The sequence below is a fragment of the Piliocolobus tephrosceles genome, chromosome 5 (assembly GCF_002776525.5).
Source record: "Piliocolobus tephrosceles isolate RC106 chromosome 5, ASM277652v3, whole genome shotgun sequence".
NCBI lineage: Eukaryota > Metazoa > Chordata > Mammalia > Primates > Cercopithecidae > Piliocolobus > Piliocolobus tephrosceles.
The window spans coordinates 64,576,439-64,589,566 of record NC_045438.1 but is presented as its reverse complement, the minus strand read 5'-3'; the positions used below and the strand labels follow the sequence as shown (position 1 = coordinate 64,589,566).

The 13,128-nt window shown below is 40.8% G+C and overlaps 2 protein-coding genes across 3 annotated transcripts in view; one reads left to right on the top strand and one right to left on the bottom strand.

Annotated features, from left to right (window-relative positions):
* The window catches only part of SOBP (sine oculis binding protein homolog), a 172,795-nt gene that overhangs the window by 65,059 nt on the left and 94,608 nt on the right, over positions 1-13,128 (top strand). The window lies entirely within an intron of this gene.
* Positions 6,086-6,458, bottom strand: LOC111538538 (60S ribosomal protein L37). Its single transcript, XM_023205949.2, has one exon. It carries the CDS (start codon positions 6,435-6,437, stop codon positions 6,144-6,146), a length of 294 nt encoding a protein of 97 aa, XP_023061717.1. The 5' UTR covers positions 6,438-6,458; the 3' UTR covers positions 6,086-6,143.

Sequence of the window (13,128 nt, the reverse complement as noted above, 5' to 3'; positions counted from 1 at the left end):
GTTTTGACTTGTACTGCCTGGTGTGCCTCCCAGCAGATTTTTTGAGTAACCCTCCAGTAATAAACTTTACAGTATTAAGGAAAAGGGCATTTGGCCTGCGAGCTAGAGATGATGCTCCTTCCAGGATGCAGGCCTTGAGAAATAAGTGACAGAGTTTTTCTACAGTTTGTCCAATACTTAGAGCAGTCCCAGACCTCTCAAAATGGATGGCTTTAAAGTCACAAAACTGGTGATGTTAAGGAGAGATTCTTCCATTTGCATTACAGAGGCTTGATGGATGTGGGGAAGCTCTAGTCATGGTAAGCTGTTGGATTAAACAGTCTTGCTGCCTGGATGTCCTGTCAGATGCAGCGTAATACTTAACAGAACTCCTTACTCCTTGCCACCTCTGAAAGGAATTTAAACTGTCAGCCCATTAAGTGTTCATTTCTAATGTGAAATTTCTAGATGAAGGCAATTTAGCTTAATTTACCAAGACACCTCTTCATGTCTGGGAGGACTGCTGGGGGAAGTAGAGCTGGAATCCATTGGAGCCACCTCTCTGCAGAAGTCTAGAACACAAGTGACACAGAGTGGCTTTGGTGGGTCATTATGGCATTTGTCAAGGAAAAGCAACATTGCCCTCTAACTGACTCTCACTTCTGTTCTGGAAAAAAGGCATCATCATTCACGCTACCATCCCAATAGACATGGGAAGCAATTTCTCTTCAGATTTTGAGAGCGTCTGAGCATTGACTGTTCTTTCTACAGAGGCCTGGGATGGGGCTTGGGAGGTGGTAGAGAAACTATTATTCTGTGAGCCTGGCTGGGTCTGCAGATGGAAGGCCCTGTTCAAGTACAGCAGCATCCTTGTGCTGCAGTTAGTGGTTTTACATTTTTTAAAATCCCCTTCTGAGGGAAATCTGTGATTACATTTTTTTCTCTGCACAGGTGCTAGAATGCATTGCGCAAATACAAACATCCCACTTCATGAGAAAATTTGGAAGTCATTTTCCTTCCATCTGTCTGAAGTAGACTGTGCTCTAAAACTGGCCATCCACCCACCCGTTCTCCCACGCACCTTCTCAGTGACAGGAGGAGATGGCATTGTAAGAGAATGAAAAAAAAAAAAAAGATAAACCCTGCAAGGCATTTAAAAGGATGGCTTATTAGTATCAGTTGGACAGCTATGAATAACACATGATAGCTTCTGGGGCGGCATATTATTCATAGAAGAGTCGCCTTAATTCTCCTTCTCTCCTCTTTCTCATTCCACTGTCCCTTTATTACAGATACTCTTCTCCATCAAATTCTCACATCCTTGCCAAACCTGAGTATTTTTTGGTCACCGATCATTTTCGTATGTCCACAGTGAGTTCTCGCCCACGTAGGTAGGTAAGCAATGTTCCTTCAGAAAAGGGAGGCAGTGCCTGTTTCCAGAGGACGGTGCAGCTGTAAGCGCCTTGCACTCCAACAATCAGAGGCCCAGCAGGGCACCTTCCAAGCGCAGCTGCACGGCTCTCCAAGGCACTGCGCCCTACGTGCAGATTCCAAGCTACATTTAACACAATTGCCCATCAGCACTTAGGAAGCAGTTACCACAGAAACCCAGCAGAGACCAATTAGTCACATGATTAAATTAATTAAAATAACCCAGGGCATCTGCCATCTTGCCTGTTTCTGCCACGGATAGCGCATGACCCAGACAGAACTGCAATTGGTTAGCAATAGTGTTGTGTCTCCTAATCCTAGAATTGTCTTCTTACCATGAAAGCGGGTTCTCCTGATTGGCTTTTGTCCCTGAAGAACTCTCTTGGGTTGTTTTGGAAGATATTCCTCCCTATAAACTAGGCAGGATCAAATTTACAAAACATCAGACTTAATAAACAATGGGATTTGCTATGTTAGGGGTAAGAGGATTTGGAAACATTTTCCAGTTGCACAGTTGAAGACTTTTAGAGATTTTTAAAAATGAGGACATTAACAATGCATGCCAGAGGGTGCTCTGTAATATGCATTTACACTTGACCTGAGAATTCTGTGGCAAGTTGCAGAAACCAGATCATGGCTCTCCTTGTTAATGTAATAGGGATGTTATAAAGGGCACAGACAGCCTGTGTTGGAAGATGGTTCCAGTCAAGGGTGGTGTCTAATGATCCCATTCAGTGGTTTGTCAGGTGTAAAAAGCAGAAATGCACACTCTGAAGCAAACCCAGTAAATCAGTGCTTTGTCCTTGATATGCTGAATGACCTAATAATGGCCTCTCTGAAATCTCCCATGTAGTCAAAGGTTTTCTATTATACCAGTGCTATACTTCCATGCACACACACAAATCAGCTTACCCGAAATCTCATAATGCTCACAGCAGCATGATTTCCATCACCTCAGACACTTTCTAGAGACCCATCTGATCCATCACACCTGAAACCAAATAACTGAATACAATTTGGAGGTATCCAACGAGGTAATAGTATGGTTTCCCAATGCTCTTTCTTTGTGAATTGGCTTGACAAAATGGCATGAATTAATTATATAGTTTGACTGCATTAATGTTTGCCTAACAAAGCAAGTGGCACAACCTGGTCTATAAGCCTTGACTCTGAGACAGGGGGATCATGGTTATACACGAATAAGAGGTAGCATGGAAACCATCAGCTTGGGCAGGTCTTTTAGCCGCTGTAGACATTGGGCCAGTCCGAACCTTACTTTTGCCTGGGTGAAACAGATTCTAGTCAAACCTCAGAACGGGTGTGTCCATCTGGCAGTTCCCAACATCAGGTGACTGATAAAAGAGAACCATGTGGTGATTGGATCCAAACTAAAACTGTGATCTAACATATATAATGAGCCTCAAAGGAAATTAATTGATAGTATATCATCAATAGCAGTAATAATAAGAATATACATTTATATCGCATTTTATAATTGATAAGACATTCATATACCTCCAGACTTCAACTTAATCTCTCCTTTCTGATCTTTACCAATTCTTATATTTGGGAACTATATTGTGTGTGTACTTGGTATACTTATTTTGTTGGTGTTGCAAGTGACAATTTTGTGAATAAAATAAACGTAATATGACTGCAAAAAGAACTAAAACTGAGGTGTAGGAAATATATTTCACATTTAGAGATTTTTTCCTTTGAAATCAAGATAAAATGAAAACATACAAAACTTCCTTTGTATAAGTAATTAGCGAATACCTCTGATAGAAGTGATTTGAAAAGCAAAGATATATTTTAAATATATCATAAGGCTAAATATGAGTGCTTTTGTAGGCTTGCTTTGTACAAGCAGAAATTTGTTTTTGCTATCTCTATATGAAATTGTTCTGAAACTATTAAAAATTATGGAAGATATGGCCATTTGGAAACTTAATGGCTACTCTTTCAAGAATGGCAAAATGAATCAAAAATCAAAATATATCTGATGGCCTTTAGCTGTATATCAGACTTGGTCAATATAAACCAAATGTTTGGAAAGTTACTATAGAGTGTTTCAGCAGATGGAAAGAGTGCCAAGTAGTGGATTTGAAACAGAGATTTCACTTTTTTTGGTCCCATTTTGTGTACATGATACTTGATTATTCATGAATTGAGCTCTCACACCAACACAAGGGATTTCCTGTCACCATCATTATTCTAAAACCTGGCTGCTAAGAAAAACTTTGAGGCTGAGTGACTGAGGTTGGTTATGGAGCAGGTTACTGGTTGATTATGTATGTTCTGTGATTTTTTAGGTTTATCCTTTGTGTCATTCAACTTTTCCCATTCTACCAAGGAGGATGAGCAGAAGATGATTCTGCATAATTTATGGATAATTTCTCTTGTCTTTCTGCCTCCATTCTCCCATGTTATATTGACATTCATTGTATCTAGAATGCAAAATTTAAACATTTTAGACTTAGAATGTTGATTCATGAGGTTAATCCTGACATGCTTCTGAGACTGACATCATGAAAAAAATTACAAAGTTAAATTTCTACGAAATGTATGATTATAAGATGTAGGCTGTATTGATTTTTAGCCTTTTCATTTGATCTTCCTTGCAAATCTTGATTCTCGGGACTTACTCATATACTTAGATTGTCCGAGAAATCAACTTCAAATGAGAGAACATAAAATACTTTGGAAATGAGTTTGTGTTTCTACTCTTTTCATAAAGATCTAGTTCTTTTTTTTTTCCTCCAAGACAGAGTCTTGTTCTGTTACCCAGGCTAGAGTGCAGTGGCCCAATCATGGCTCACTGCAACTTCCATCTCCTGGGTTCAAGCAATTCTTCTGCCTCAGCCTCCTGAGTAGCTGGAATTATAGGTGCCTGCCACCACACCCGGCTATTTTTTTTGTTTTTAGTAGAGACGGGGTTTCACCATGTTGGCCAGGCTGGTCTCGAACTCCTGACCTCGTGATCAACCTGCCTCGGCCTCCCAAAGTGCTGGGATTACAGGTGTGAACCACTGTGCTCAGCCTAAAGATCTAGTTCTTGAATAGCAAAGAGGCAGAGCGATTTATGTAACTGCTCTGTCATAAATCCTTTCTAGAATGAGGCAGGGAAGGTACAGGTAAATTAATAAAATATAAATATATTTTATATAATGAAATATAAAATAATTAAAACTGCAGAATACCATGGGTAGCATTTTAGTTCGCGTATGTTAATTCATAAGACACTAGAGAGATCAGAAAAAATTTAAGTTATTCTAGTGATATTAAAAAGTGAGCACTTTTTATTTTATTTAACAACTAGCTATATAGATTAGCAGTTCCCATCCTCTCTAAATGCTTATAACTTCTTTCATTTTTCATAGCATATACTACTACTAGTATTGTATATCTTTTATAGATATTAATTTGTCTATTGCCTGTGTTTTTCATTATAATAAAAACCCCATGAAGACAGGGATTTTGTCTGTCTTGTTTACCACTACATCTCCAGTGTTTGAAACTTCATCTGCCATGTGAAAATGTCTTGATAAGTATTCACTGAATGAATGGATAAACTATTTCTGAACCAAATGATGAACTGAATAAACTAGGACTGGCTTTTTGAAATGAAGAACATTGAAAGGAATGTTAATTTGTTTACCAAATAAGATTAATTTTTTTTTTTTTTTTAAAGCTGGCTTATAAACTAGTAGATTTCCTCATCTGTACTGTCAAGTGTTGGGTGCATTTTCTTTTCTTTTTTTGTTTTGTTTACTTCCCACACTACACCGATGCATTTTTTGAACCTGGGAACCCGTATAGAAGATGTGGAGGCTGTACAAGTAAAGGCTACACTAGTTGACCGGCATATTTTTCTCCCTTCAATATACACATCCTTTAGTACAAAGTATGTAAATAGATCAGAGATGAAAAAATTAAGATGAAATTTATTTAAACTAAGAAAACAATAGAAACAGGCATGAAATAAGAAAAAGAGGAGATACTGAGAACTACCATGTTCACCTAGTCCTGTCAAGAATAAATGGATCCACAGTCAGAGGATCCTTAATCTCCTGATCATCCATCCACATGGCTTTATCAGGGAATCATGGGTTATACAAAACCTTTGCAGATTAACTAATCAGTCTTCCTAAATTTGTCATGGTAGGAGTAATTATCTTATTCTCAGTCACAGTCGTAATTGTCACGTGAAACCTCTTATTTTGTGTTGTGTGAGAGAATATGGATTTGTATGAAATTTGGGTGACATATAGATCTGATTAGTTTTTTTAATACACATGTGGTTTGTACCATGCAGCAAACATAGACTCTTATAATCTAAAGTAGGAATCTCAGTCATCAGTCCCTCAGTGACTTGCAATAGACATGTCAGTTTCTCCTCTTAAAAGAAACTGTGTTCAGTGCACTGCGTAGAACTGAGTTATGACTTTATTCAGGGGGCCACAGTGGGGGAGAGGGTGGCCTGATGTCCCGGTGTCTATCAGAGGGAACCCAGAAAAAGATAGAAAATGACTAATTCAAAATGACCCTTTCACAGTTAAAATAATGCTACGTGCCCTAGAATAACCATTCTTTTCTCTCCTCTAGTTTGTCTGGTGGTTTCTACTTAGCAGCTTCCTGCCTTCACCTTACCAATCTGTTTTTATTTTTATTTTTATTTTTTTTTGTATTTTTCAAAACCAGAACATTTATTGCATGACTAATCGCTGACATTCTTAAGATGAACTGGATGCTGCAACAGCTGCCCTCTTGGGTTTAGGTGTTGTTCCTTCACGGAATCCATGCCTGAATCTGCGGTATACAATTTTTAGGTGCCTCATTCGACCAGTTCCGGTGGTATTTCGTCTTTTAGCCTTGGCACTCCAGTTATACTTTCTCTTGCGCTTGGCAGGGTAGCCACATTTGCCACAGGTGGACTTCTGAAGGTGGTAGGCCTTAGAGCCACAGCGGCGGCACAATGTGTGCGTCTTATTGCGACGCTTTCCAAACGATGACGTTCCCTTTGTCATCTCGCTTCTGCAGCCGAGACCAGAGAGACCAATCTGTTTTTAAAAAACAGGATTTCAGGAGCTTTACCTATCCTTCCCCAGCCCAAGAGGTGTTCAGATATGCTTCATGCAGCTCTCTCCTGGGTCTCCTGTGTAGACCCTGGTAGTAAAGATAGGAGTAGCCCTGGAAGGATTTGAGAATTTTCATAGGGGTCTATTACAGGACAGTGTGAAGCCAGGGTGAGAAGTCAGCCAAGTGTGACTCTTGAAGTCCACCTGCTCCCTCTCCAGGGTCTCACCTCTGTCCACCCAATGAGGGATTTCTTCTCTGGATTCTCTCCTTCAAGTACCTGACTCTCCAGGCCCACCCTCCTTTTCCCCAAAACCTGAGCACTGGAGCCTTCCTGACCCCTAACAGGTAGCATCCTCTTCATACACCTATGGATACTCACGGTTTCTCCCATTTTTAAAGTTTTCACTATATTAGATACTGGGCTAAGCATTTTATGTTGTTTAAGCCTCATAATGCCCTGATGACAAAGATGTTAGTGTCCGCATTTTACAGGGGAGGCAACTGAGACTCAGAGAACTTAACCTACTCACTCAGACAGTCCAGGAGTGACCGGGCTGGGAACGGACTCAAGTCTCTTTCCCCACCAGACTGTGGAGGTGGGTATACATGGCCATGTTCACAGCCTCTGTTCTGTTCTGCTTCTCATCTTGTCTCCTATTGACGCAACTGAAATCGCTGGAAAAGCCCAACCACCTTTTCAGGCTTTTTTTCTTGGGAGACTCAGAGATGTGTGCTTCCAGCTGGGAAGCAGCAGTGAGACCATTGTCAATAATATACTCGCTTTCAGTTTCATAAACACTTCGGATGCATGCCCTTTCTTCTGCAAAGGTCTGTCTCGAGGGGTATCTGACCCATCAGGGAGAGATGCCAATTAAATCCGCATGGAATCAGAACATACTCAAATCAGGACTGTGCCAAACCTATCAGTGTAATGATTCTGGGTGTCGTCAAAGTCTTGGGAGTATCTGAGGTGGTAGATGGATGTTAAGGTGAATGCTTCTTAATGTCTTGAGACATTTCAGCTAAACTTGTACTGGAAAACATTACAGAAGGGGAAGCAAGGCATATGCAGTTCATGGGGTTTCTTTAAATTAAAAAAAATACAGCTAAATATTTCATCATTCTCTGGAGAGAAATTAGACTTAGGAGAGGGGAGTTTTACAGCTAGATGTGTGGACAATTTCTCCAACCATAGCCCTTTAATGGGAATTATTTTCCATAGCCTTTCATTTCCTTAGATATTCTGTGCTTGCATAGATGGTTCCAAAAGCCCCTGCCCCGACTGAGGAGGCTTTCTCCATGAAGTTGAGGTGACAAGTCAGTCTGGGCTTGACTGGGCTGGGCTGGGCTGGGCCGGGCCATTTCTCTGGGAGGAGGTGCTTTCTCTTTTGTAGTTCTGTGCTTGTGCACAACTGCCTGGTGGGAGCTCTGAAAATAATAAAGGAGCTTAGCTGGTCAGATTCCTTGTCAGGTGAAGAAGGCTTTTGTTTCTGTTTAGTTTTCTGAAACAAGACAAATTATGATATTTTCTGTTAATTTCTTTCCTTAATGAGTTTCATTAAAATCAAAGCTTCCGGAAGACTGAGCCTTGACAGCTGTCTAAGGGCTGTTTCATTTACTGGGGGCTGCTTAGATGGAATAATTATTACAGCTTGATAGTTTAAAAGGAAGTAAGAACAACAGAAAGAAATAGATCCCTTGAATGGTGTGTCACACATTTTTATTTCTTTCTGTGTGTGAGATTCTGTGGTGTTCAAAAGAGATCACAAAAATCGTGTATCCTTTGAACTAAAATATTACTACATCATCAAACACTTGCTTCTTAGTGGCTCCCTGGTTCTTTTTTTTTTTTTTTGAGACAGGGTCTCACTGTGTCACCCAGGCTGGAGTGCAGTGGTGCAATTTTGGCTCACTGCAACCTCCACTTCCTGGGTTCAAGTGATTCTCGTGCCTCAGCATCCTGAGTGGCTGGAGTTACAGGTGCATGCCACCATGCCCAGCTCATTTTTGTATTTTTAGTAGAGATAGGGTTTTGCCATGTTGGCCAGGCTGGTCTCAAACTCCTAATCTTAAGTGATCTGCCGCCTGGGCCTCCCAAAGTGCTGGAATTACAGGTGTAAGCCTCTGTGCCTGGCCTCCCTGGTTCTTAAATAGTGAATTTTACTTAATGATGGTATATTATAAGGAAGCCTTTTAGAGTTTAAAAAAAATTGTCTTTAGACCCTGGAAAGCCATCTGGTGCATGGGGCCATGAGGTCTTGATGAGACTATGGGCGGCAGCATATTTCATGTTACGTTGACCAAGTAGCATGGTTAGCACAATCACTTGTCTTCCTCAGATAATTTTTATATGCCAGTTGGCATAATAAAAGAGACTTTAAATTCATGACCAGAATTCCATGTTTTGTAATAAAATCAGAAGTGTTTTTGTTTTGGGGCAAACAGTTATTTCCTTGTCACCTTCTGCAAAGTAGAAGTGACAAAGTATGACTGAGACATGTTGAGATGCTGAGATCCCTTGAGGAAGGGACTGAACATTGTGAGATGGGTAACCTGAGGGACAAATCTAAAGAATTCTCAAAAAGGAAACTAAAATAACATCAAAATGATGGAAAAATTGATAAAGTGAAATATACTGCTGTACATGAAACGGGATGATGTCTCAGAATTTTCAGGAAGAAAAAAATAAGGAGGGATGGATGAAGTAAGTGAAGTAAAAATCTCAATCGTTGAAGCTGTGTATTGAGAAATTGGAAATTCACCATTATATCTATTTTTGCATATATTTTACAAATTCATAATACAAATTTTGAGAGTAATAAAATGGTAATAGAAACATGGCAGGAGGATTGCTTGAGCCCAGGAGTTTGAGACCAGCCTGGGCAAGAAACTGAGACCCTATCTCTACAAAAAAAAATTTAAAAATTAGCTATGCATGATGGTGAATGCCTGTAGTCCCAGCTACTTGGGACACTTAGGTGGGAAGGTTGCTTGAGTCCAGGAGGTCAAGGCTGCAGTGTGCCATTATCATACCAGTGCACTCCAGCCTGGGCAACAGAGTGAGACCCTATCGCAAAAAAAGAAGAAAAATAAGAATAATAGATTGTAGGAGTTTGATGGGTCAAAATAATTTCACAAGAAAAACTTTATGTTATTTGAGAAAAACATTTGTACCATTGGGAAATTTATATAATTTGATTGATAAATTTTTATGATTAGGAAATTTACATACTTGAGAAAAAATAATGAGATGCAACTCTAATTATTCTGAGAATTCTGATTTTCTCAGCAGATAAATTTATCGATTTAAGAGAAATCTTAAAACTCTGTATTTTAAGGAAGGATTTCTAGGAGCAGATCTAAAATTTCACAAAGGATTCACCATTAGTAAAAATAAGTTTAGTGGCTCATGTGAGGTAAAGAAAAGATATAAATAGTGAGAAATGGACCACTGAAAAGAATAAGCATTTTCATTGTTCCTTTTTTATTGCTATTGGAAAAACAAACAAACAAAAAAAAACTTACAATAGACAACAGGGCGTCTCTCAGTGATTCTCCAGTACGTCTGGAAAAGCAGAGGACACCCTTTCCACATGACTTTGGCCTGAGGGGATGCAGCCTCATAGCCACATTTCCCATGAATGTAGTGCTTCAGGAAAGCACAGTGAGGCCCTCACAGCTTGAGACAGAGAGTGGACCAGCACCAGCTACTGGGAGGAGCCAGCTGGCCGTGGCAGCCCTTGATAGCATCCGGTAGGGTTGCAGAGCCTCTCTGGAACACTTCCAAAGGCAGGAACTAGTATCCATTTTTGTACAGCTCTACTTAGTGATGGAGTTGGGTGGGTAGTCTAAGTTTCCTTCAAATTCTGAGATTCTATGATTATATAAGACAAAGAGAAATGGAAACATTTGGATGCAAAATAGGTATGTCTGTGAATGTGACAATGCACACCCAAATGTGCGCGCGTTTCCCTATAAAGGAAGACGTATCCATATTGTGAGCTGTAGGCTGGCTGCCCACCAAGTAGCAGACTGAATGTAATCTGGCCCTTCTATTTCTTAAAGCTTTTAATACTAAGGAGCCTGGTCTCTCTCAAGAACTCCTCATTAAAGTATAAAACACTCTCCCGTAGTTGCAATGCTAGGAAGGTGCTCTCCTTCCATAAAGTCTATCACTATCTTATGGAAATCTCTCCCCCAGGAGGTCACTGAGCCCAGAGCTGCAGCTGTGTTTTAATAAGGGCTGGATAATTTTATGACCAATAACATTTGTCGTTGCACATGCTACAAGAAGGTTAATCAAATCTCAGCCTTCAGGGCATAATCTGCGTTCCCACAGGAATTTTCTTCCAGAATTCCGTGTTTGGCTGGGGAGGCTTATTTCCCTCCTCATATGTTAGTTGTTGACCATAGCTCTGTGATTCTGGATTTGTGCTTGTTTCTCTTACGGTCACTAGAATATTTAGAATATTTCAGTAATAAAAGTGTCTAAGGGCACAAACCTGACTGGCGTGGCTGAGAGTTTCCCAGCTCTCAGAGCTCTTGCTTTCCGGCTGTTACTTTATTTTTCAGCTTGAAACTTCTGTGAGACTGGAGTATTCAATCTATCTGTTTCATTTGCCTTGGGGAGCCAAAGTTTAAGGCAACTTGCAGACCTGAGATACCAAATATTTTTCCAGCGTTTCTCTGTTGCTTAGGAAACCCATAAACTGGTTCAAACATCTCACTTGGGGAAATATTGAAGTGACATTTAACTCAGAAACAAACTGCCTTTGGTTTGCTAAAGAAAACAGCATCACTGCCTGAAAGGGCAGCAGATCAAAATAAAGAGGGCAAGAGGGAAACAAGAGATGGCTATTGAGAGCTGAAGCTGGGTTGGCTGTAACACAAATTGTGAGATTGTTGATGTTTTTCCTTTGGTTTGGAGTGTATGGCTAGATCAGTCTATAGTATTTCAACTCACGCAGTGATGAAGGAGTAGTCTGTTTGTCATTTAAAAGGTCAAGAGATGGCCAAGAAATCATCTGCTCAGGACTCAGTGATATTTAATGAAGCAGAAGGGGTGACATGGACAGTCAGAAATAAGACATAGTTGCCCATGGGTTCCAGAGTCTCTGCTAAGTCCCATTGAATTCTTCTTCTCCATCTGCCGTAGAATCTGTCTGCACAAGGCTGCCTCTGCAGGTTCAGTCAGACCAAGGTCAGATTGCCTCAGAGACTCTCTCATGGTAGAATTCTATGTTGCTCCACCCCTTCGTGGAATCCAGTACAAGGCAGATGCGAAGGATCGGACCCAGATTGCATGATAGGTGGATGGAATGGGTGGAGAGAGAGGGAGAGAGACCTAAAGCTGACCAAGGGCAGCTACTAGAGAAGGTGTCGAGCAACCCATGACACACTCTGTTGCAAGAAGATGTACGGCTTCAATCCAATTTCCTCCTTCAGTAATGTAGACTAGAATACACTAAGAGACTGCAGCAGGTGAGAATGGGAGCTGAACTGAGAGGACACAATGTTGAGAGGCGCTGAGATACCACTTCCCATATGGTCATCTGAGTAGGAAGTGACTTGCACCTGCGGAATGAGATAGGTGTGGGATGGGTGGGTAGAGCCTCAGGAGAGGAGGAAGAGTCCTCGGGAGTGACAAGACTCTATTAAATTGTAGAATATGCACCTAATCTATAGGCAATAGTGCAGAGCCAGAAGGACTGAAAAATCAAAATGAACCTAAAAGTCATCCGAGTATCCAGATTAATTGACCAGTTTCAGGAACTTCCAGATCTGTAACTGGGAACACCCTATGGGAAACACAAAAGGAAATTGGAGTGGGAAGGCATCCTGGCTCATCCCACGCCTCCTGTGCAGGGAAAGCAGTTGAAGCCATGTTCTCCAGTTGCTTCAAGCATAATGTTGTACTTTCCCCCAGTGGGATTCAGCTCAGTTTGTGTCAGCTTATGTGTACAAACAGATTTTTAAAATTTGTCCCTTGCTAAGGGAGCTGACATCTGCCACTCTCAGAAATTAGAAATGACAGACACCCCAAAGGGTGAAAGGCTGTGAACTAATCGGCTGATTTTTCGTCAAAAATAGAATCTACTCCAACTCCACTATTAACTGAACAGACAGCATTGTCTAATCTGTGCATTTAGTGGTGATTTCAGGTGATGAAGGAAAATGGGCAACTTAGTTCTGTTTAAACCAAAACCCTTCTCACTCATGTGTTTCCCTTTCTTAGATTTAATGCAGTGCCCAGTCCACCTGGCTCAGCAGGTGATGGTGGGTTGTGGATGAGATATTTGATCGTTTCAAAATCCTTATGTTTGTTCACCCTTTGAGGCTCTTTTCCTCTGTAGGATCCCATTCCCCTCTCCCCAAGGGGGAGAAAGAAAATAAGCATCAAGACTTTAGAAAGGGAAGGCAGTGGAGTGAAGTTGAAGACAGAAGATGTTACTGTGTATTTTAGCCAGGCTCTTCAGGAAAGGGGGCTGGAATTGGAAGCAGAAAGCAGTGAGAACTGAGGCAGCTTTGGGCTTGGCTTCTCTCCACCTTTCCTTCTCTCATGGTATCTCTGATTTTCTCTGGCTGTCTGCTCCATGTTTTTCTCACCGTCGACCAGACCAGATTTCTTTGCATCCCTAT